The 25,250-nt window shown below is 44.4% G+C and overlaps 2 protein-coding genes across 8 annotated transcripts in view; one reads left to right on the top strand and one right to left on the bottom strand.

Annotated features, from left to right (window-relative positions):
• DOCK1 (dedicator of cytokinesis 1) overlaps positions 1-25,250 on the bottom strand; it is a 281,002-nt gene that overhangs the window by 149,517 nt on the left and 106,235 nt on the right. The window lies entirely within an intron of this gene.
• Positions 1-25,250, top strand: part of INSYN2A (inhibitory synaptic factor 2A) — a 45,527-nt gene that overhangs the window by 2,701 nt on the left and 17,576 nt on the right. For all 4 annotated transcript variants that reach the window (XM_083844836.1, XM_083844835.1, XM_083844834.1 and 1 more), the window contains one exon: positions 11,782-12,883. In XM_083844836.1, coding sequence (XP_083700962.1) covers positions 11,787-12,883 — 1,097 coding nt within the window. In that variant the 5' untranslated portion in view covers positions 11,782-11,786. The remainder of the gene's footprint in view (positions 1-11,781; positions 12,884-25,250) is intronic.

Genomic DNA, 25,250 nt, shown 5'->3' with positions numbered 1-25,250 from the left:
GTGGTGGTTGCTTTGTTTCTGCATAGAAACATACCGTATAACCTATGAACGTGCACAGGTGCCACTCATCAGGTATGAACTTTCAGATTATTACTGACTACACAGAATAGGATCAGAGCATTCTCTGATTTTAGTGGCGCATCACTTTGAAGTCAATTTACTACAATGCTACTACATTCAGGCAGGAAATAGCTCTCTGCTGATCCCTTAATACTTCCAAAGCAGTTCAACTTGTCTACACATTTGTACAGCATCGGGGTGATCCATGCCTTAAAAGTCACCTGCTTAAAAGTCACCAGTTATATATATGAGCACAAGTCTCATAGGCAGCGATAACAGGTTGTAAGAATAATAATTCAGTAATCCAACAGCTGCTTTTCATGTCTTCCTCTTTACCTATTTTTCCCCCTGTAGTGGCAGAAAGACAGCAGGCCTGACTTTACTCCAGCGATAGTTATCACAGCCAAAGCCAAGATTTAAATACAGAAGCGTACAGAGGAGTCAGAGCCGTTTTCCCAGTCTGAGAGAAACAGGTGGACTTCAAAGCCCTGGGTCTGAAGAGCTCTCGGTCCTACAGCAGCTGGATGCAGACGTGAACCTCTTAACTTATCTCTATAGGAGGAGATTTCTGTCCTCACAGGGGGTGCAGAAGTTCCTCCACATGCCCAATTCCCAAATCCCCGCACTTCGCTGATCGTTTGGCCTCAAACTCAGTCCATACCGAAACAGTGAGTGAAACAGCTCACAAAGGCAAATGTTAAGGCAAAATATACCTGATGTTGCAGCTACTAGAGCACAGGCTGGAGAAGTTCATTTGTAACCAGTAATAGGGTTGCCCACCTGTGGTCACCTAGGTTAGAAATTCAACTGCATGGCTTAGTGGGGCCAGGTTGTATGGGGCTTTCTGCTATTTGAAAAGAGACTTTGGTATTAATTCTCAGTGCAATCAGGCAGCAGTACACAAAAAGAAACATTTCAACAGAGGACTAAAAGAGTCATGAATAAAGGGCTTACTTACACAAGCTTTTCCTGCAGAAACACCCCCAGTTTGCTTTCTGAAGTTCTCTAACACCAGTTTCATTGAACAGGTTAAAAAATGTGGTCTGACAGTGGTCCTAAGAACATGTAAGCACACAGATTTGCACGGAATTTACCAAATCTGCAGAAAGAAAACCTGCAGTGCCTGGCACACACACACTCACTCCTTACAACAAATGGACACTGTGGAAGTCCTGCATGAAGTTTTTTTTTCCTATAGGTGCTGTCTACCTCAGCTGCATTGTCCCATTTTGGCATCAGTGCTGTGCATCAAAGAATGCCTTCCTCCCGTACTGATTTCCGATTTCCACCTGGCCATCCTCCTCCTCCAGATGCCAAGCTGAAGTTTTCTGCTCATCTCCAGAGAGGCCATTATTTTTTTTATTATAATTATTATTTTTTTTTTAATTTTAAAAGCCCAAAGACCTTTTCCTCTATGTGAATTTACTTTCATTTTACCTGGTAGAGTGATTCCTTATATTTCTGTACTGAAAGAATACTGGCAAAACCCCAACCCTATGCCATCAATGGGGAAGAGAAGCAAGTGGTTCAGGTTATTTTTGCCTGTCTGTGTGCATTACAGCATGCTTGTGCACAATGCCCACGTAGTTACAGAATTAAATTATTTTAAAAACAAAAGCAAAGGAGGATGAGCCTGTATGGTCTGGAGCAAGGAAGTGTCAACAGCTAAAAAAGGAGGATTTACTTGGTTTGTGCTTGCTTTTCAAAAAAAAAAAAAATCGTTCCCTGCTTGTTTTATAGCTGCCCTTCCTCACCTCTTCATTTTTTTAACCTCCAGGAAAAACGCAGACACCTAGTCAGTAATTCAGTCATACAAGAGACAGTTCTCTGAAACAAGCCATGGCAGTAAAACCTATGTTGTACTCCCAAAAACATCCAGCACAATTTCCAATAAAAACTGTCATTGTGCATTTAGACCCAGTTTTGCCCTGACTTATGAGACGTACGCAGGTAAAACACAACCCACTTCCACGGCAGCGGGACTCAGAAGTCGTGTTGGAGTTCAGTGAGACACACAACGCAGGTGTGAGAGCCCACCGCTGTGACCGCAGCCTGGGGGGCCATACCCGAACCGTCCTCAGGTTGGGTGCTGGGGTGGTCTGGGGGTACCCCAAGCATGGCAAGAGCACGGAGCTGCTTTGTGCTGCCCCAAAATTCACAGCAGTGAACGCTCACGCCAGAGCTGCGGCGCTGCTGCTTGTGAACGAGTCAGGGAGATCAAAGCTGCTGCAAGTTACAGAGCCCAGAGAAGCCCCAGGCACACGAACCAAGGCGTAAGTGCCTTTTTAAAAATGGGCAAAGAGGCTGTATGACGCCTGATACAGAACTACTTGGGCCTGATATAAAAGTGCTTAAGCAGGTGTGTAGTTTCAGGACTGCGCTGTGAAGTTAGCAACGTGGAAAGTGGTTTGGGTCTTGTTAGCTGCTTCTGCTCTCCTTGGGAAAAGGAGGAAGAAGAGAATTTAGTCAGATCAATAACATTTGGACGCTTACATAGCCATAAGAAACAACATTTACAGCAAATCCAATCTCTCCTTCGTATCATTAGTAATTGGTTGTTCATGCCCATTTTGTTGTTACATTCATTATTCTCCCCTGCAAACGCAATCAGAAATGGATGAGGAGATAGCTGCAAGTACAGACATTTAAATTGTGGATCGGTTTAATACATTTTTGTGTATCAAGGCCATCAGCAAATAAAATGCTGCAGTATCTCTGAGGAGCTGACAAAGGGACAGACAAAACATCCCAGTGCTGAAGAGAGGAATTCAGCGAGAAATGACGCCTGAACTGCCTGCTAACACCGATAACACTGATCCCTTCGACGGGCTGGGCCTCACTTCCTCCATTCAGGATGAATCTGTGTATTTTAGGTAGCCCTAGCTGAGCAGGCTGGTGAGAAAAATGTGTTATATCTTGCATTCGCACTTTGTGCGAGTATAAAAACACACAAAGCCACAATAAAAATGATGCAAATTATCTGACTGGTAGGCAGTTCTGGTGCCTAGAGCGGTATTCAGGCAATTCCGATTAATAATAGGGGACTTCTCAGCCACAGTCCTACAGTTTCAGATAAGCAGAGTACATAACTCAGACTGACAAAAGGGCCATATAAACATCCCTAAGAAGATCTCTAATGATTGTTGTGATGTGCTTCCTGATCATCCCTGCCACAAATAGCCCACTGACAACACCAAGTGTTTGCGGAGATCTTCCTCCATGTTGCCTCCCAGGGTCACAAAACCTAGAAGCAGTTCAGTTTCCATCTCTGTACCAGCCATGCATGCTCTCATCGCTTCCCCCTTTGTTCGGCACGCAGTTCTTCCTGTACTGAACCAAAAACGCTTTCCCTGGTGACCTGGAACAAGCACCTTCACCTGGGTGCTCAGCAGCTCCAAGCCTCGTCCCACATTGCTCACATGTGAGAAGAAGTTGAGACCTTGGGATTTGAGGTTTGGGGGCTTCTGCACAGATGTCTGAATTAAAGACAACTTCACCCCACACCAGAATTTGGCTCTTCCTTCACGTTATTTCAGCAGCATTGTAGAACCAGCTCTTAAGAAGGAATTTCTGCAACATTTGGGAATATTTCTCACTCGCAGTACAGCAATTAAATGTCACTCTTAGGTAACCAACGTTCAGTTTTGTACCATCCTTTGCTGTTGCAGAGGTCAGGCTGCTGTGTGCACCCCTCTCCTATTTCCCCAACACCCGCAGGCTCGGGTCTCGCTGCACGCTGGCGATCTGCAACCACAACAGAGCCAGAACCTGCTGGAGATTAAAACTGTTCACAGATCTCCTCCTCAAGAGGGTGAAAATCACACAGGGTTTACTTCCCAGTGGCGGCACTGGAGTTCCAACACAAATCTCCTACACCGATGCTATTCATCAATTAATATCCTGCTAAATTGTTCGGTTTTAGCCCTAAATTACCCAAGTGCGTTCTTCAGCACCACGTCACGCCCTCCTGACGCCTGTGTGCATGTAACCGGGATCCAGCTGGGAAGAGCTGCCGGCGCTCGGATGCCTTACGACCACTGACCTCGGGAAGTCGCTCCTGGCTGTCACCTCCCGTTCGTGAGCGCTCGAGCACAGGCTCCAAACCCAGTTTCCCGTACGGTGAGGCTGTATCTGCGTACCCTGCCCTGCACCCAAGCCCAGCGCCACGGTGCCTTCCAGTGCCTCCACAGCAAAAGTAAAGCTGTAAGGCTCAAGCAGGGGGCTGGAACCTGCTTCTCTAACTTTCCCTGTCTGTACCCTACCCACCGCTTGGAAAGCTAGGATGCAAAAAGACAAGCTGAACAGAACTGGTTTCCTTGTCATCATCTGATACTTTTTTTTTTCTCCCCTCTAAACACCCACAAAAACTACTGTTGTTTATTGAGAACAATTAAAGGTTAGTATTAAAAGTAACGCAGATTAAGAACTGTCCTTAAGTTCTCGTTTTTAAGCTTGCTGCTTTAATTATTTAAGAGAAAGTGCCATAAAAATGACAAAAGGCTTCCAGTGAAAGTAGGCTGGCTTCTGGGCTCCTGGAAGACAGTAGAGTATAAGCAGAGCTATTTGCGATTCTCCTAGCAACACATCCTCAGCAACATCCTTCCACTACAAGTATCAGCTGTAACACTGAAAGAGTTGCCATGTAAATCTGTGCAAAATAATGCTAATAAACCTTTACTCAGATTTTTATAGCAGCAATAGCTGCATAATACATTAAAAGTGAGCATAATTCTTGTAATAGTACTGTGACATGGTACATTCTAGTGAGTGTTTCATATTGTGTCAACCCTCTGAATGCTGAGAATTGGCAGGCAATATTTCTGACATTGTATTTGTTCCAATATGAAGGAAATCGTTACTAACTCAGGCCACAAGGGTCTATATCATGTAAGTGCAGATCTCTTGCTAGCATTAATATTAGTTGTACAAACATTTTAGGGGAAAAGTAACCCTTATTGTACCGGATTTTATCGCCACCTTTTGATCTTACGCGTGCACCAATACAGGAAGCACCCAAACCTAGGGCTCATTACAAATTCTTGTTCAGAACACACAGCAGACGTCAAACATGTAGAAGATAACACGTATCGTTTGTGTATTCAGGTAAACTGTTCTGTATTGTAAGGAAGTTTTAAATAGTTCATCCTGCAATATGTAACTTCTCTATCTAAAAGTCCACAGGCTTATTAAATCATATATTTTATTTCCAGCCACTCAGCTGTAAAGCTAAAGCTCGCAAGAGCATTTAAAGACATTTATTGACCACCTGAGCCATTAGCTGGGATATGGCTTTTATATATCATTCGTACAGAGCCTACCAATGGGGGGGAGGAAAAAGAAAATCAAATGCCACATGATCATACTTATTCCAAAGGGCAATTAAGAATCCCTCCTGTGTCATCACTGCGCCTAGCTGATCGATAGACAGAACAGTTCTGTTGGAGCAGACTTTCCAGGACCATCCTGTCCGACTGCCCGACCGTTTTTGGAAATCGTACTGCTGAGCATCACGACTCTACCGAACATTTGTAGTGTACAGCACAATGCATTATTTCCAAATAATGCATCCCAAAGCTGTTTTTACAGGAGAAAGTTCCTGAAAAGTGAAACATCAGTTTCAAGTCAGCAGGGTTTCAACTTTGTTTTTGTCTGTGGAACCTGTAAATTCTTCTCAGGAAGACAGAACAACCCCTCCCCATTTGCTAACCACGTTTGCTAGGGAGCATACGTGAGCTTTCTTTTCTGGCAGGCACAGCAATAACGCAAGTGAAGCAAAAGCAAAGCGTCTCCAGAGCACAGGCTGCAAAGCACTGAGTTAGGCAAATGGTAGCAGCGCCCTGTAGTTCATGGAAGTGGTGCAAACTTCTCAAAGCAGGGAGATGATAAGGCTACGGCAGCTCGCCCTCTGCTTGATAAAATACAGAATCCATAAATGCAGCAATAAGAATGAATTCGGTATTGAGCAATAAATAAGGAAGTTCAAGGGAGAAAATTCAAGTTCAACGCCTGAGGGTTTCAGAACAGATTTAAAAAGAAAAAATAGTTTGACATTTACCAGCACTGCTAACTTTATTATTCTACATGAACAAGTCTGATAAAAGGAAGACAGAGTGGTCTACACGTCAGTTCGGTGTGTCACTATGCGCAGTATTTTTTCCCCTAACAACCATCTGGACTTTGTAAGCCACAAAAATGGGGCATACCTTAAATGTAGCTAGAGGCCAGATTCCATCCTCACATCTGAGTATTAAAACTCTATACACATTTGTAACATAGGACAAGTGTCTGCAACAACTAATAACTGGCTAAGATCATTATTAATTTCCAATGCATTTCTTTTTTATCAGTCCAGTTTTATTTACTGGGCTTTACTCATTAATCTTTAGGACATTATCTACATGATTTTTAAGTTTGTATGATAAAATGGTCAGTTAATGTAACAATTGGACTCCTTCTAAAAGACTGAAAACACTCCTCAAAAAGCTGAAAGATTGTCTGAAAGCGAGGGAAAAAATCTATTTAATTCAAAATTAAGAAAAATATTTAGATTGCATGTAGAATATTCTCAACTTGCTGTCACTGGGCTGCACGATAGTATATTTCAAATTTACCTAGAACAGGCTTCCATCTTCTATTCATTTCTAGGAAGTGAATCCCAGTTTCTTTCAAATGTCTATTACTAATGGTAGAAACAGACTACAGGCTATGCATGCACTTAAAAGGCAACTTATGGACGTAAAATACTTTTTGAAAAACAAATTACATTAAACGTTATGATAATATTTAGATGCATAAGAACAGTATCTGGAGCAGGATTCTTATGAGGACGTACAGCCTTCAGAAGCCTGAAGATACGTTTCAGCAGTGGGCTCTCCTTTACACAGTGCAGTCCAATCGTTTGCAATCCCTCGCATTATTTTTCCTTTGTGCTCTTACTACATGCACAGAAGTTTACAGCTCCATCTCCAATGCCTTTCCTGGGCCTGAAAGTGCACAGGCTGGGATCTGGGCCTTTTGTCTGCATGCGGAACTTGGGAAGTTGCACACAGTCCGTGCTGTTTGTTAGCACATTTAGACTTTGAATACATTCCTGTGTCAAACTGACAGAAATCAAATTTAAATTACAAGGTAGGTTACGAGTCTCCTTTTCCATCATTAAAAAAAATCAATAGAGAAATCCGGCAGCTTAATTCCCTGGGTAGTGCAGTGACTTTGAGGAGTTTGGGAAAGGGGACAGTGAAGTCCTGCGAAGATGTACTTGTGGTTTACCTACCGACGCAGACTTAACCAGGACTGTCCCTGGTAAGGGCACGAACCAGGTAAGGCAGGTCTCCTTCCTGGCCATACCCGGTGCCACTTCTGAACCGAGAGAAAGAAATCTGGGCAGTGTCAATGAGAATGAAGAATTGAACGGGAGGCATTTATGAAATTGAATAAAACATGCTCCTGAGAACCTGAAATAATAAAAAAGGTGCTTTCCATGGCTTAACTAGAAGATTTTGTACCAACTTAACGCTTCTCTGTGCATCACTTTATTATTATTGAACAGTTTATTTCCATATTCAAACACAAGGGAACACTGCTTAAGTTTAATCAGCCAGGAGTTTATAAACAAATCAAGGCTAAAAACTGAAAAATAAGCTCTGTGATCATTAAATATTTAGCTTAGCAAATCATGTCACGCAATCAGGGTTTGTCTAGAGTAACCACAGACAAAAAGTTTTGATGTGTTCTCTCTGTTGGCATCTGCAACTGAAATTCAGATCCCAAGCCTTCACTAGCCCCGTGACAAGGGAAGCCATAAGGTTTGTAGTGCTCAAGCAAATTGAGTATCTCCATCTCAGCAGTTTTCCTAACGTATCCAAAACCCATGCAGCGTGTATCATATTTTACAGTCGCACATTTTACGTATGCCAACGTATCTTCCCTTGTATTGCAGGAAACACAGCAGTTGAGTAACGAGCAGCAGGATTACAGATAGATAGTTTGGGAAATGGAAACAAGTGATAATGAGGTTTCCTTCTCCAGTTTACCCATGCAGGTGCAGGCTGTGCCCATGGCATGCTCCTGTTCCCCATGAAATCAGTATGAATTTTGGCCCTAAGCTTAATGGAAAGAGAGTAGACCTCTAGCACCAACTGAGCTCAAATACAGGTGAGATGGTTAAACAGCACTCCCAGAAGAGCACATTGTAGTGTCTATAAACCAAAATTGCAGTCAACGCCGTGTCCGAAACATAAATGAAACGAAATAAAAAAGTATTTAACACAGAAAAGTTTATATAACTCTAAATCAACTCTTGGCTCAACCGTTCTGCTTTCCAGCATGCACATCCAGTTCTCCTTGGACACGCTGAGAACTGAGTAAATCTTCCAAAAAAATCAGCTCTCGTTCTTTTGGTGGCTGTCATTCTTAGTCACAGCTATTGATAAGGTTATTAGTCCAAGCTACCAGAGGGAACAGAAAACTCTAGATTAACTAAATCAATCAGGCCTGTGCAATTGGGAAAGGGAGACGAGCGTTTTTGAAGAATCAATTTTTGGCTATTAGAGACACGCTTAAAATTAACTGCAACACCGAATAGAGTGCTGCATTTATCTATTTCTATTCTGTAGAGTATCACCAGGCTCCTGGTTTCATCTGGGTTAGCGGCTCCGTTAACAACATTAATGGCGATAACACGATTCTGCCAATTAAGTCATTCCAAACAGACCCAGTGATGCGGCATTCCCAAAGATTATGGGATAATGCAATATCCCAATAATCTGAAAATTGAGGTTGTTTGGATGTATTCTAATAATGTATCAAGCCAATATCAGCATGCATTGTATGCTAGTGGATCCTACTGTCAAATGAAGTGCCAGAAAACTGACTCTTCCAGGAACGTTGATGACTCTAAGGTATCCTAAGAGGTGTTTGCAGTAAGTGACTTCCAGATCTAACAACCAACTTCTGTGAGCCTCTTTTATGGGTAAAAATGCATCCTCTCTTCAGAAATAATTCCAGTATTTTAGGTGTATTTCGCATCTTTCTAATGCAACATACCATATCTGGTAAAATTCCCTAATAGTGCAGGAACTCACATGAGCAGATTTGAAAATACAGGATACAATGGATGTTGTGCTACTCTATTCTTTTTTTTTTTTTTTTGGCAAACTCATTGACTTATCGGATATATGGAAGTTAGGAAAGACTTGCTTCCAATAGCTCTATATTTATGAAAGTGCTTTTTTGTTTTGACACTAGTTTTTACAACGTATTTTATCCACGTGCAGTGTACGTCTGTCACATGGCAGGCTGATGGATGCACAGGTTTGTACCCTACAAAGCGCTTCCTTATCCAAAGTGCTCTAAAATCCCACCTTTATACAGTTGGATGCATTTTCTACCAGCACTGCTTCTGGAAGCTGCGAACAAACGGGATTCTGTACACAGGATGTGTCTCACAGGCGTAACTTCACTCTGCAAGTGATACAATTAGAAGACAGCCCCAAACAGCCAGCGTAGGGTACTAGTGTTCTACACACAGCACAACTGACCCCTTATTCAGGTTTTTAATTGGAACAAAAACTTTGTAATGTTCCTATTTAGTTCACTTTTTCTGAAAAAAATTCTCCGCACGTCATGTTTTACAGGCATACAGAGAGCTGAGCTTACACACACAAGCACAAAGTACAAGAGATCGCTGTGACATAACATTCAGCTTCACTTTTATCTTTAGGCTTCCTTTCAGCAGCTCCTTTTACAATCTTTTTCCCCATAATGAGAGGGGCTTGGTCACACTATCATGCTATCATGCACTCTGTTTATATATACATACTCAATTGAAAACTAGTATCTAGCAATCTAAGATTCCATGATTTGATTTTTTTTCTCCTGAATCTTCTCCCTTCTTCTCCTCTTTACAGACTTTCTTCTGCATCATGCAGGTTCACATAGGAACTTCCCCTTCTAAAACAACTGCTTCTCATCACTGCTACCTGAACGTGACAAATTAAATAGAAAAAAGCAAACCAGACAGGATACTTCCAGCAATTTGCAAACAACTAGCTGAAATGGGGAAGTATAATATGATAAAAGTTTAAGTAATGACACATTTGCAAGAGATTTTTGAAAGCTGTTAGATAAAGCAGATGCCCAGCCTTGCAGTGTACAGGTTGTCTGCCACGCACTTGCATGTGTTCGTATTTCCTAGGGTTATAATTACTTTTTTGAAAACTGTAAACATTCAATTTCCCATTGAATCTAACTTATTATCTTTTATTAAATTAAAACTAAATACAGCCTAGTCGTAAGTATTCGTTTGTACCACTGAGTTGATGTTATAAAACATACCCAATTGTGGCACATAAGTCTTCAAGAGTTTCAGATTTTTTATTAATGGGAGAATTTTTATCAAAAATGTATTCCAAATGCCATACCTGGAAGTCCCTTTACTCATTATACCTTGTACTCCGAGTCCCGCTGAAGGTACAGCCGTGTTTAAGTAGGAGATACACGCAGCATACCCGGATTAAGTGAGAATTCGGTAATTCAGTAAATCTCAGCATTAGGGAGGAATTTGCGCAATAGGAGACTAAAAATGACAGCTTCAAATGAAGTGTAAAAATGAGGTCTTAGCCATCCAGTTACTCCAGATCCCACATGATCTGTACGGAGATAGAGCTGCTTTTTTTTTTCCTTGCTCTGTGCTAAGCAGTTGGCATCTCTTCATCCTTGAGGAGGTGCTCATATTTCAATAGCAGATTAAGTCATTGCTCTGACTCATCACAGTTTTCGTTGTTTTTTTTTCTTTTTTTTTTTAGTACTTTAGGATACTTTGGGATAAGTAGCTCTGTTATAAAGGTATATTGTGCTTCTAGTAAAGGATGGGTTGTTTTGCATCTGAAGCAAAACTAATATACGCACTGCTGACTTCTTCCAGAAACTTTCAAAGACCCTAAACTTTATGCACGCAGCAGTACCAATGGGTTGCTAAAAATTCATCTGTATCCAGATTTTACGTTTAGCTATGAGGTAGATTACAAAAAAATTCCAGATACTGACATCTGCAGTGAGAAATTAGATAAATCTTGTGCAAGGACGCAGACTATATTACACGGGAGTCGTGTTTTCTAAGCAAGCACGCTGTAAAAAAATAATGCCGGTTTGATATTTCTTGCCACCAACATTTGCATTAAAGGAGGGTTAAGGGTACAGTGCTACAGACTTCTCCCTATCTGTACAAACAGACTTTTTAAAGTTATTTTTTCCTGTACATTTTATTAACTGTGATGTAAATTCCTGAACGCCTGGGTTCCCGTGCCGCACAGCCTGTGTGGGGAGCCAGCCCCACAACGGCCGCGGTGCCTACCCCTGAAACAGGGTCAGGAAAAAACCCCTGGGTGCCACAAAAATGGGGTTTCACCCCCCTAGCAGCTGGTTTTGTCACCCTGCAGAGGTCACAGCCTGCTCCCACCCCCCCGAGGGCAGGTTTTAACCAATCTCATAAAGCACGGCAAGATAAAGGCGCTATTTTCTAGCGAAAGACCAGCATCTAATACCTAATACCAAGGATTATGAGTTAATTAAGAGAATCCAGCCAAAAGGTTGCGAGCGCCAGCCCGTTCAGTCAGAGCACACAGGAAATTAGCTCAAATACTAAAAGTTTGGGGAAAAACTAGTGGGAAAAACTGGTAGTTCTGTTGTAACACGGGCTTTTTGAACTGTTTTTGAATGCAGGCATCATGGTGAGTAAGGAGCCCAGCAAATGCTTACTTACCGCCTCGGAAAGCGAAGTTGAGCCAGCAGCTTCGCTTGCTCTGGAGATGAAATATGCACTGGATCCCAACCGGCAGATCAAGAAGCGCAACAAAGCCCTGCAGGTGAGATTCAAGGATATCTGCGAGGCCCAGAACGAGCAGCGGGACAAGCAGCTCTCCGGCAGCCAGGACAGCGACAAGCGAGAAGCGAAGGCCGTCTCCTACAAAACGGCGTACCGCAAGTACATGACGGTGCCCGCCCGCAGGTCCATCCCCAACGTCACCAAGAGCACAGGGGTGCAGACCTCCCCGGACCTCAAGAAGTGTTACCAGACCTTTCCTCTGGACCGCAAAAAAGGGAATATCGTCAAGAGCGCCTCGACCGGTGACACCTTCAAGGGCGAGAACAACGGGTTTCTCATAGACCTCAAGGACAAGGAGGGCAGGAGCTCGGGGGAGGAGGGCCAGTGGGGCAGGAAGGCCGGCAGCCTGCAGACGGCCGAGTTCATCTCCCACGTGGGCGAGCGGGCGTGCGCGGGGGCCTGGCAGGGCGCCGAGCTGCCCGGCTGCCCCCTCCACAACGCGGCCAAGCCGGAGCCGGGGAGCGAGGAGCCCGGCCAGCCCCTCCACGGGAGGGTGTTTAAAACGGAGGTGGCCACCGTTTACCTACCGGCGGGCGGCGCGGACGCCTCGCAGCCCGAGCTGCCTCACCTCGCGGCCGAGCCCGACTGGTCGCTGTGCCCGGCGGGCGAGGAGGACAGAAAGAGGACCGTGCACCTGAATGGCGTCCAGCCGCAGGCCGGGGACGCGCCCGCCTGCCCGCTGCAGGCCCAGTGCCGAGCCAGCGAGTGTCACGAGCGGAGCCTCCAGGTCGACGTGTCGCCCATGGAGGGCGCGCGGCCCTGCCAGGCCGCCGTCGCCCTGAGCGAGGAATGCCAGCAAATCGTGCCTCACACCGAAGTTGTGGACTTGAAAGCGCAGCTTCAGATGATGGAAAATTTGATCAGCTCCAGTCAGGAAACCATAAAGGTGTTGTTGGGTGTTATACAGGAGCTAGAGAAAGGAGAAGCTCACAGAGAAGGGTGAGTACGAGCTTTTTCAACAAGTACAAGCTGTTTTATATGCCTTTCTTAAGTAAGCCCTGCCCCAGAATTTGCTCGTGTGAATTTGCAGCAGCAGGCCTGCCCTCCTGCAGAGCACCGAGATACACTCTGTGTTATTTCTTATGTGTACGTGCTTTTGCTGCTGTAGGAGTCCCGGAGAAACCACCAAGGGTATTAGCAGATTTGCTACCTGCACGTCCCGCCAGAACGTAATTAGGTAGTTGTTTACTGAGAGACCTGCAGTAGCTTTTCTACTCAAAATATGCAGAGCCGTAATGAATTTGTGCCCAGACTGGCACCAAGCTGCTGCAGCTTCCTAATGTGCACAGAAGCCCCTCCTGAAACAGGATTACTGGGAGTGCTCGTACATCAGCAGCTCGAATTTACCACAGTACCTCACGTAGCATGAAGGACAGGAGGAAAGGTCTTGTGTGAAAGGCTTAGGTTTTAAGATAAAGGAATATAACTCTTGATTTAATTCCATTAATAGCATATGGGTTTTGTTTGCTTTGCTTTCAGCCTTCTGAATTTTTAAGAAAATGAAATGAAAACTTTGAGTGTCAAGTCTTCTTTGTAGCATCTGTACTGTTCTATACGTGACAAACTCTCGGGCGCAAAGGAAGAAGTTTTAAGTTATATAACTTAGGGCTAAACAGATCAACCTTTAGTGCATTACACGTAATGGTTACTGTAACACTGCACAGCCTTTAGTCGCATTTAGTCCTTATCAAGAGACTCCAGCCTGTCTCTTGCTTTACCTCAAACATTCTTCAGACTTATTTGCTAATATTTATTCAATTATTACCCTTCAAAATGTATACGCACTGTTTGTTAATGAAGTCGTAATTTATCAGAAGAAATCTAGATTTTAAAAGCAGAAACCTGTGGCTGTTGCTACTTAAGGCAGTCTGTGCTTTAATTTCAGTCGAAAAGGTACATCTGAGGTTTGTAATCTAATTCTTCTCTAGGAGTGTGGAAAATATCTTGTTAATCCTACAATCTCGAAATGCTTTTCAGTAGAAATACTATAACCAGCTGTAGAACAAACTAAAAATGCTAAGGTTGTGTTGACAAAATTGTCCAACAGCTAAGATGATGATGATGATTATTATTATTTTAAATAATCTGTCAATACCTGGCTCTTTAGACCGGGAAGCTTCTTGACCTAGCTGAAAGCAACACACTTTTTTTTTTTTATAATTACTCAGAAAAAGTATTCCTCTGACTGTATTAACTTACAGAAGCTGTAAGAGAATGGGAGAAGTGGCATGCTACTTGTCAAATCACAAAATACAGAAAATTATTTTGTTGTCCTAACTCATCAGCTGATCATCTAGAACCCTGTGTGTACGAAACACTCACACCTACCCAACAAAGTCATCTGCTATATACAACAGCCTTTCCTCCATATACTTTTATGCCCATTTTTTCTCTTTTCCCAAAGGCACTGGAGCAAAAGGTCCACAAATGCTTATTTTTATTACCCTCGCTTATGTAAGGGCAATTTTTAAATAAAACCCATTTAATGTATCTGATATTAGGAGGGTACCCATGCCCTCAGCACAAGAGGTCTTGCCAAACCTGTCAATGGTTACTCATGCTTTCAAACAACCCTTCTGAAGCTGTCAGCCAGACAAACCGCAGCCTGTATTAGCCCTAAAACACTGGAACCATCTATAAACCCCAGTTCTTTACAATATCTGCATATTTAAGGTAGTACAGAGTTGTGTGTAAGAGTCTGCAAGACTATATTATATTTGTAGCACTCCTTTACTTTTTCCCCCCAGGTTACCTGGCAATGGTGAGATGGTCCCTCCTCACCACCTAAAGACACATCACATGTTTTGAACTCATTTCAAACACGTTCTGGTGTGTGGAAGAGGCAATTAAGATGTTTTACCGAGTCTTTGATGTTAACTGCAAAATCGTAACCAGTGGCAGTTACACCAGCAGTGGAGGTTAATTATAAAAACTGGAGGCAAAGTATCTATAAATCAAAGTAAGGCTTCGGATGGGGAGTTGTTTTAAACACAAGGACATGCAAAGGTATTGCCTTAAAACTTAGCAAGAGCAGAAAAGAGCTCCTTAGACCTGCCTGCAGCTCCTCCTTCCTATGCTCTAGGCACGCCCCAGATGTGCCTCCTCTCAGCTAGACGTGGAGGATGTAGAAACGGTGAAGGAGGAAAGGAGAGATGCATACTTGTATCTTTCCTCCTGGTTTATGAATTTCTGTGTTCCAGATCCACTGAATTTTCTAGCACCTGGGTGATCTTAAAGGCGATTGCACAAAGGAGCCCAGCACTATGCCTGGGACATTTTTGTTCTCCACCGAGCACATTCCAGAGCTGAGAGGACCCTCTGTTCTCAGACAAAGCATCAGCACATCATTAACTCAGAGCATATCTTTACCCTTACTTCCCTCAAATTAGGGAACTGCTTCAATAGTAGGTTGCCCTGTACTTTTACTCTAGCAAATCTTTCCAATTATTGCCTTCATTTCTACAACGTTTTGCCACCATGACCAACCACCGTGTGAACTAACCATCACTCATCTTCTCAATTTTAGCATGTAGACATTTCTTCCTTTAATAGCCCCTGACTCCTTTTAGGTCAGTTTACAACAAGAAATTGAGAGAATCACTACTGCTTCATCTCTGCTTTCTGTAGCACGTGCAAGTCTTCCGCGAACTAAACCAAAAAACAGTCTTCTGTGTTTATGGCACTCTACTGTTTTTCTTTCGTGTATTAAATACCTTACAATGACACGCATCAAGAAACAAATACAAATAACACACTGCTGGAAAAAAAAAAAAAGCTAACACTCTCAGTCAGATTTCTCTCCCTTCAAGACAATCGGTGTTCTCTAAGTGCTGTTGTAGTGCCATGGGACCAGTGCTCAGTGGATTCATTTTCACTAATATGCTGTAGGTCTTGAACTGCTATTACTGCAATTCATCACTAAATGAGTCTATGCCAGCAAAATCGTATCAGCATCTCTGAAGATACTGGTATCATCCTTTGGGTGAATATCATCCATGTCTACTTTTCAAAATGTCACTGCTACATTATCTGCAATTAGCAGCAACACACAGCACGGCACTCGGCTCTGCTGAAAAGCAACTGGAAAAGCAGGAGGAGGAAAAGACCATCTTGCCTTGACACCTGGCAAGGTGCAGGGGACTCTTGCTGCCCGAACCTGATGCTTCAAGCACGCAGCGTGAACTCTTCTCTCTGACATGGGGTCAGGCCCAGGTGACCGGTCACAGAATGCAAACTTTGGGCCATCGGGGAAAACCACGGGGTGCAGCACAATTGTAATGCATTAAACCTAAACAGCACGTCACAGATTTGGGGGCAGGTTAGAAATCATTATTGCGAGCTTGTGACATCCACGCATGCTCCCACTGAAGATTATTGAAATTGTATGTTTCTCACGTGCATCGTTATTTAATAAAACTTGGCAAAACGGTGATTATATCTTACTGTGTGGAAGCCTCTACAAAAAAAAGGGAAAAAATTACATCACAGCCAAAGGCATTAACCAACCTTTGTGTTAAGTCAGGCATGGCCAAAAGCAGCAGAGCTACAGCTTCAACTCAGACTTCCAAGAGGGGGCAAAAATGCTGAATATTACATGAGGCGTGGTGCAGCGTTATAACACAAGTTATTTACAAGAAAACAAAGCAAACGTAATTCAGAGCAAACTATTAGCCATCTCTAACTGCTGCAGACGTTTGTCCATATTGAAGCACAGTGCCCTCAGCTAAGCGAGGCAAAATTCTGCTCTGTTTACCTGTAAGGAGCCTCCCTAAGGCCACTGAGAGTGAAAGCAAAATGTAAGTTCACTGATTTCCAAACCCGGCCACCTACGGCACAGCCTATGAAATATGTAACAGTGAAGTATTCGGAAGATGAACAGATAATCGAAAATATTTTGCAGCTGGAGAACACCCGTGACCTGCCCTTTAAATCTTCAGCGTGAGAAGTAACAGCAATCAAGTCCCTTCTCATTATACAATAAATCAGTAATTTTAATAAACAAAGTACTCAATTTGCTGTACAAAAATGAGTCACAGTATTTTGACTCTGCCAGGCCAAATGCTACGTATTAGGCAACAGTTAAATGAGCCTGTTTCAGAGATCGTTTATATTCATTTCTTAGCAGACAGTGGTTGAGGAATTTAAAGAGCTCTCAGCAAACACTGCTGCAACAAGCAGTCCCAGGCAGCAGCAGCAGCTCAGACGGCGCCTTTGAAGAGGCTCTGAAAGCAATATGATCTCCTGGATGGAATCTGAATGTCATTTCAAGTCTCCTCGCAGTGAACACAGGATATTTGGGTCTCTATTATCATTTTTCAGCAGCAAAACAAAGCCAAACCGTGTTTGCTTGGATGTTTAAACCGAAGAGGAGAGAAGGGCTCCAGGCAGTGCGGGCAGCACCCGCACCCAGCTCCTTCTGCTTTAACAATCCTGCCAGCAACCGTCCCAGGATCACACGGCTGAACATAAACTTGTCCTGACTCAGGAATGATGGCGAACGAAAGTCAGATAGCCGAAGCAATTATTGCCCAGCGTGTTTGCTTTCCTCCTTTTTCAGAAGCTGCTCTGAGCGCAGTCCAGCTATTCAGCTCAGACGAAGGGGAAAGAGCAAATAAAGGCAGTGACAACCTCTGCTGTCTACCTCAATCCACCTACGCACGAGCCAACACTCTTAAAAACTGGCAAGTTCCTTATGTCACAGAAGGAGAAGGGTAAGCTCAGAAAGCTTACAAATATACCCCTGAAAAACACAGCCTTTGGAAATAACGGAGTAGCTGCAGAAATGATATGACATGGCTTTGTTCGGGATTGTTTTTTATTTTTTTGTAACCTCTCCGGTTTTGTTTTGCTTTTTCAATTACAGACATAGCACAGGAAACGTTTAAGAAAATTGTTTCTAAGAGAAAACCTGGAAATGGAGAAAAGCAATCCGTAGATAAGCTTAAAAGAAGACAACTGCACTGTAAAGTAAGACATGGAAACCCAAAGAACACAACCAGTTTTATCCGCGATTCCCAAATGACACCATGTTTTGCATCATATTAGTGCAGCCAAGTTTCAGGACACAACAACAGCAGACCTTTGAAACGCAGGGACTGCAGCGGCTCGACTTTCCCCTGGGGGATCTTCACAGACGTGTTTGGTCCGTCCTGGGGAGCTGGCAAATTCATTCTGGCCATTAGTCTGCTTAAGACCACCTCCTCGATTTCTTTATAATCCCTTTGCTGTAACAGCCACTGTCCTATTTCAGAGCACACACCGGTTACAAACCTTTCCTGAACTAGACATACCAAGACGTCTCGGAGGCTGTAACAATTCACCTTCCTATGGCATGCAGGAAATCAGGAAATCTCTTCACGTGCATCCTCCATAGTCAGGGAAAATAAGTAATTTCTGCACAGATCAGTGCTTCGTGGGCCTTGTGATTCCAACCAATTGTTTTGACTATCCTGATCTCTCTGTGTATCATTCGGTCCCGCTGTTCCCACCGAGATCAGCTTCACCTGAAGTGTTCCACTACTGTACTGCAAATCCATACTGAAGCAGCACTTTTATTTTCTAGTTCCAACAACAACCCCCCCCCCCTTCCTCTCCTTGCAGCCATCCTATAATTATTCCCTCTCTTTGTTGTAAGCACACAGATATTTCTAATTATGAAGAGCCAAACTGCCAGATTTTTGTCACTGCCCAAAGGTCTATCACTCCATAAACTTTGAGCCATACTCAAAGTGTATTCCGTGAAAATTTCTCTTTTTCCGGGGTTAGTTCATTAAAGCAGTTTTAAGACCAGCTCTCTGCCTGTGGACACGTCCCGGGTTCTCTGCCCCTTGCTCTGTGCTCATCTCCCCGTTGCAGCTGCTCCCTCGGCCATCTCAGATGCTCACTTACCCTTCCCTGAGAGCAGGAGAAGCTCCGGGACCCCACAGCAGTCCGTTTCCCTGCCCTCGCAGCAGGTAACCTGGTTTTCCAAGCTATACAGCAGCGCTCCAGCCTCTCTCCCAGCACAAACCAAGGCGGAGCGGTGTGCCTCACACCGACACCCCTCAGCTCCTTGTATTTTTTAGAGAAGAATTCATTGCATGACACAGCTGTGCACTTCCCAATGGAGACTATTTCAGTACCTGCTGCAGCCACACGCCCATCCTTGAGCCCTCTAATTTAAAATTCTCTACAACCTCAACTGAAAGATGAACATGCCAGGCTGCTCGTTACAAGATCCTGTATCATTCGAGGTTTAGCCTCCTGTTATACTCTTCCTGAAGCAGATCACTGAAAAACAATGTGGAGTTCGGTAGGAGTGGGCACACAACTTGTATTTCACAGCACAGCGGCTCGGAGATCTTCCAGCCTTGATGGCATTCATACTTCGAATACTTTTTTTTTCCTTCAAGAGCTGAACAAATTTTTTCCACTGCTTGTAATCAAAGCTTCAGATCATACTGTCAAGGTGGACAAAAAGCAAGGGCAAACCTTTAGGTTTAAACCTTTAGGTAAAAAACCTTTTTAAACAAAGTTGTTGGAGCTCAGTGCTTACTCCGTGTTCTCCAGAAACGATGGGAGGACCGCTCCCCGTCTCGTGGCACGGAACTCATTTGGCTAAATACCGGCTGCTAGCCGCAGGTACCGCACGGCACGACTGGATGAAACACTCCTTGGCGTATTCAGAAAAAGCGTGCGATTTCTGTCTGGTTGGTATTCACCAGATTTTAGAAACCAGAGCAGGTAGCACTCGGGACCCCACCTCCCTGTTTCGGGGGGTTCAGCACCTCTCCAGGAAGGGAAATCTCGGCTCCACTGTTACATCGGGGCGGCTGCACTAACACGAAGGCCAAGAAAAGCAAACTTCCACAGTTCAAAAACGGTAATACCGGTGAAGTCTTACAATGAATGACTAAAAAAAAAGTGTAAGCAGACTCGTGTTCTGGCTAAATATATCCGTATGAATTGCTGCAGATCGTAAGGGAAGCTTTTCCAACTGTCACCGAGCTGTCCAAATTACATACCTGCAAGGAGAGTTTTGCTAAATCAGTCTTTTAAAGAGGATGTTATTTAGGTACCGAATTACCAGTTTTCACTTTACACAATTAGAGTAATCCTTTAATAACAGCATTTTGAATGTCGTAGTATTAGATTCCAAAGAGACAGAGCAGTGAGCCACATCTCTATCCAGTCATGGAAAAATGAGCAAAATGAGCTTTACGGCGTCAAGTTTCTCACCGCTGTTGGTTCTGCAAGAGATTAATCCCCAGATTTCTAATTGACACCTACTTCTGAGCCTTATGTGCGTACACAGAGGCACACTTGGCTTTCATCTGACTGGGGAAAAATGGATTTTGACTACGGACAATTTCAGTAAAAAGGTTTGCCTAAAGAGGGGCGTCGTGTTTTTAACCTGGTGGGGCTCCTGGCTGCCCCACTTCCAGAGCTAAGAAAGAAATGTGCAGGTCAGTCCGAAGAGAGGACACGTTCACAGAGCTGAGGGACAACGAGGAGTGGAGCAGGACTCAGATATCCACGGATTGTTTCAGAAAGGGGAGGGAAACGCCTCGTATGCCAGGGAGCTCCCAGGCACACGTCTGTTTGTCCCCCCCCCAGCGTCACCGCTGGCTTTCTTCCTCAATTACAACACCCAGGTCCTGTTCTCAGCTCAGACCCTAAAAAAAACCTATTACACTGCTTCACATCTTCTTGTTGTGGCTTCATTTGGGACGTTGCAAATACGGAGGAATTTTGAAGATGGATGAGTAAATAGGTAATTGATTTAAGATATACGGCATAGCCCAACGTGGGCACGCATTTGCTGCCTGCAGGCAGTACTAGGTTATTCTTCCCACTCACCGAGCCATTTTTCCATGTAATATGCAAACACTTAGAAAAGGAGCACTTTAACAGATTACAATTCATAGATTTTCTGCAGCAGCTTATTGTGAGCGTTCATTTCTGCCTCTCAGCAGTGGGACAGGGATCAGCTGGGTCCCAGGGCAGCTGTGAAGGCAAAGTGCCCTTCTGCAGGCTGCTGGAAGCCTCTCCCAACACCCCAAGCCGTGCCTGCCCCTCTTTATTAAGAGCATTTGGGCAGCAGGATGATAGGGGGTGTTTTTCACCACATCACTTGTTGCACAAATAAACTAGGAGAGAACAGACCATTAGATCGGGTATTCTGCTATCTTTTTCCTCTTGGTTATCGGTAAGAAGATGAGAGAGAATCTGAGCATGGTCACGTAACTCAGCCAAACCGCACTGCAGAGATGAGCAGAGGTATCTCGACATTAGCAAGGCAATCTGCGCTCCAGAGTGCTTCAACCTGGCATGACTTCGGACATCGCTTCGGTAAACGAGGAGATTTGTTCCCTTCACTGCCATCTCCACGAGCTCAGAAAAAAACTCGTGAGATGGGACCTTGCAGAGCATCTGCGTACAGAGCTCTAGCAGATGCAGAGCTGCTTCTCCACCGATCCTCCTGCACTGCAGTGAAACCAAACCGTCATTTAGGGAAATGAGAAAACAAAGTGCCGAGGCCCGCAGAGACCTACTTCCAAGGGCCTTCCTTCTGTTTTTCCTTCTTGCAAGTACTAACCTTCTTGAAAGCACCACCCCTGCAGCAAGAACACCGGCCAGCAACTGCACTCCGTCTTCTTAATTTTATGCCACTGTGCAGCACGTGGGATTTTACACCGGCTCTGAGGTTTGCACAGTGTGGCTGGTACCATTTACGACCCTAACCCAGCACAGGCTCATATATTTCTTTCACACAAAGTATTTGAGCTTGCACCGAAATTTCAATTGCTTTGAAATTATGAAAAAATACCTGACTTCTTACTTCTCCTATAGAAACTTCTCCCTTATAGAAACATCGCACAGGTTCAGAAGCCTCGCAGCATCCGAATGACGACGCTGAGGTCTGGAGCAAACCACAGCGCAAGGGGCAAACCCAGAGCTCGGGGTGTAACTGCTGAGTAAGCCGGGTGCCAGATAACCAAGCGCTGCCCCAGAGGGCTGCCAGCCAGCGGTACAGTTGCTACTGAGCCAGAGCAAACAAATTCCCTGAATTATTGATACACAAACTGCCGACATTTTAATTATCCTTCTCATTTTTTGGTGATACGACAGAGGCACAAACGTATTCAAGAGAGATGCTAGACCTCAAACACTCGTAATGCCTACAAGATTTTCTGATTTCACTCGAAATACCTTTTAATTCTTTTGATTCACAAGGTTGTGGGTTGTTTTTTGTTTGCTTGTTTTGTTTGGTTGGGTTTTAATCACTAGGCAGCCCTACTGAAATATGTTGGTTGCTTTTTGTTGTGTTTTTTGTGTTTTTTTTTTTTTAAACCCTCACTCCCTAACTAACCTGAGTACAATATAAAAATGTATTTACGGGGTGAAAGCACTTGAATTGCTGTCTTGGGAGTTATGCCATACGCCCACAGTGCAAATACCTCAAAAAGAAAATTAGTCATCTGCTTCCAACTGTCAGGATTCAGTAAAAAAACAACAAACTACTGTCTTGGAAACAGCCTAAAAAATCTCACCATTGAGCTCCGGTACATTTCAAAGTACTTTCAGAGACCGAATGAATAATATGAGCCCTGTAATAACAAGAAAGATACGGAAAAAATCGGGAAAATGATTCTGCTATTAGAGCCTCACAGAATTTCCACTTCCATCCTCCACCATCAGTTAAAAACAACTTTCAAAAATGAGTTAGTGAATTTGTGCGTAGTTTCTTTAGCCTTTTTTTTCGTCGTTTTGGCTCTGTTTTTAATGTGAAAACGTACTGGTACCCAGCAGGACGACCCTGCCCGTCCCCAGCCTGCCCTCCGCGCGCTGCCCCCCACGCTCCTGCAGCTCAGGGCTGCTGCTGGCCTCTCGGAGAGGAAAATTGGACTCGTTAAGGTTCAGCTAATCCCCACCTAGTGACTACCCAAAGAAAACCACCCCATTGATGCTGGCCATCACGGAATCTGTGCCAGGAAGGAGACGGTAACGTTGCACCCAGGTGCCCCACGCACCGTGCCATTCGGATCGGGGCATTTAGCTGCTGGTGCCTGGGTCTGCACGTGAGCACCCCCAGACTCCCAACGTACCCCAGAGCCAGAACAGCTTCTGCCTGAGCCCTGTCCCTTCCCGTCTCTGCACGTGAGCTCCAGTGCACAGGCACGGAGCTTTGCTGCAGCTGCCAGCTATCTCGGTGGTCCCAAGGAAAGCCGTGCTGACAGCTTCGGACCGGGATGGGAAAGCCCCACCACGAAGGCAAATCCACACTACAAGTCCACATGACTTTGCTAAAAATTCACGCAACAGCTCCTGGCTGGGTGGTGCCGAGAGCACTGGAGGTACCAGGCAGCTCGCAGCCCTTTCGGGGTGCTGCAAAGCACAGCACTGGCAAAGAGTTGCTTCTACTCATAGCTGTAACACTCAGTCTGTTTTAAACGCAATTAAATTCCACATAAGACAGCCAAACCTGAGGGAGGGCATGCTAAAGCACCTCTTTCTCTAGCTGCTCTGAGTGCTCCAAGGACCCTGCGCTGCTCATCACACCGCTGTGTGCGCAGATCCTCTCCCACGCAGGCGTGGTTACTGGGAGGCACAGCCCAGGACGCCCCCAAGGCTTGTGCTCGGGAAGCGAGTAAGGTCAAAAAAACTCCAGAGGAAAAAAAAATTAAGTAATTAAAGCTTCAGGTGAAAGCAGAGGAGAAAAAACGTAACGCCTGAAATGGAAAATTCAGTGTTTGCATCCAGATGGAGGCAAACTAAATGGTTAAGCAGCAAGTCAATCAAGTCAATTGCTCTGAGCTCAACACCGCTCTTCTTGATTTATTTATTTTTTGGCTGTACCGCTGTCACCTATAAATGACAGCTGTTAACTGGTGGTTTTCCGCATAATGAAAACACAGCACCAGGAAGGCTACATCAATTTTCTACTGATCCACTGGGCCAGTGACTTCCCAGAACAGCTTTCTGTGAGCTTCGTGCCGACCCCACGTGCAGTATCCCTGCGTGTATCTCCTGCTCTGAACGCGGCTTCTTCGGGGAACCAGAGGCAGCTGTTAATCCAGCAGAAACAGGATTGTGCTGATAGAAGTGTGTTTATAGGAGGCGGCTTTCCGTCCCGATACGATGCCGCATCTTTCCTGGGTTAGACTAAGACTGTGGCTAAGCAGGGCTTAGTTTTATCTGCCAAACCTATCGAGTGATCTTCCTGTATCTACACAGCTAGAACACAGCCACTCGCGTCATAAAGACACCTACAACACGCAGAACATCGCGAAGTCATCTTATTGTGCCAGAGGCCAAATTATGTTAATAACAAGGATGGATAATTCCCTCCCGAAGCCTGGTTATCAGCCACATTACTCTTCAACGCTTAGCAGTAGGAAACACGGGTTTTGAAAAGTTCACCACTGAACTATTTATTTTTAAGGCCTTATTCTGCAAACCCAGGTAACGTTAAGAGTGCTGAACTCTCTGTGCTCTGTATAGTCCCAGCAGGAGGAGGCAAGGCATGGGAACAGTCCCCGGTTATACCCAGACTCGAGGAGACCCAAGGCGCACCCTGCCTCAGCTACCCAGCGCTGCCCAGAGCTGTCACTTCAGAACAACTTCAAAGGCTCGCTGCCTTCTTAAGAGAATTTGTTTCACTGTATTTTAATAAAAACACCACCACCAAAAAAAAAAGTCCTTGAAGCCTGTTTATCCTCCTTGTTGGTGGCAGTACATAAAAGCATGAGGAACATCAGTCTCATCTAACGAGCATACCCAGCAGAGCATAAACGCGCTCCGAGGCGCAGGCGCTTCTGTAAAACCATGCCATTAAGTAACTCCATTAATATGAAGCATTGCCTACATCCCAGAGGGTAAGGGAAGACGCCCGGATGTAACAGAATTACCCTCCAAATCACTTTACAAGATTTTCTTTGTTTTCAGTAGTTGCTCAGGATACTCGAATTAGTGCCCCCTCCCTAGCTACCTCCTGAACGACCGAAGGAATTCAGTACGTACAGACCTAAGCTTCCCTCTCTCAGCTCAGTCAGGTCTCTAATTTATATTTGCAAAAACCTACTCAAATGCAAAGATGGTTTTAAGGTGTTGCAGTTGGGATTTCCAAAAGATGCCTCAAGCAGGTGCACAAATCCTGCACTTCACAGGCGTTTTGAAGGTGTAATTCCTTCAGGCCGCTCTGAAATTCCTGCCTATTATTAGTAACTGCCAGTCCATATCAGCAAACGGCCGCTCTTCATTATCGTATTTTCCTACTTGGAAGTGTTAATTGAGGTTGAGCTCCAGGTGTGCCAAGAATGCTGAA

Source organism: Anser anser (assembly GCF_964211835.1).
Source record: "Anser anser genome assembly, chromosome: 7".
Lineage (NCBI taxonomy): Eukaryota > Metazoa > Chordata > Aves > Anseriformes > Anatidae > Anser > Anser anser.
This window is presented reverse-complemented; position numbering and strand designations above follow the sequence as displayed.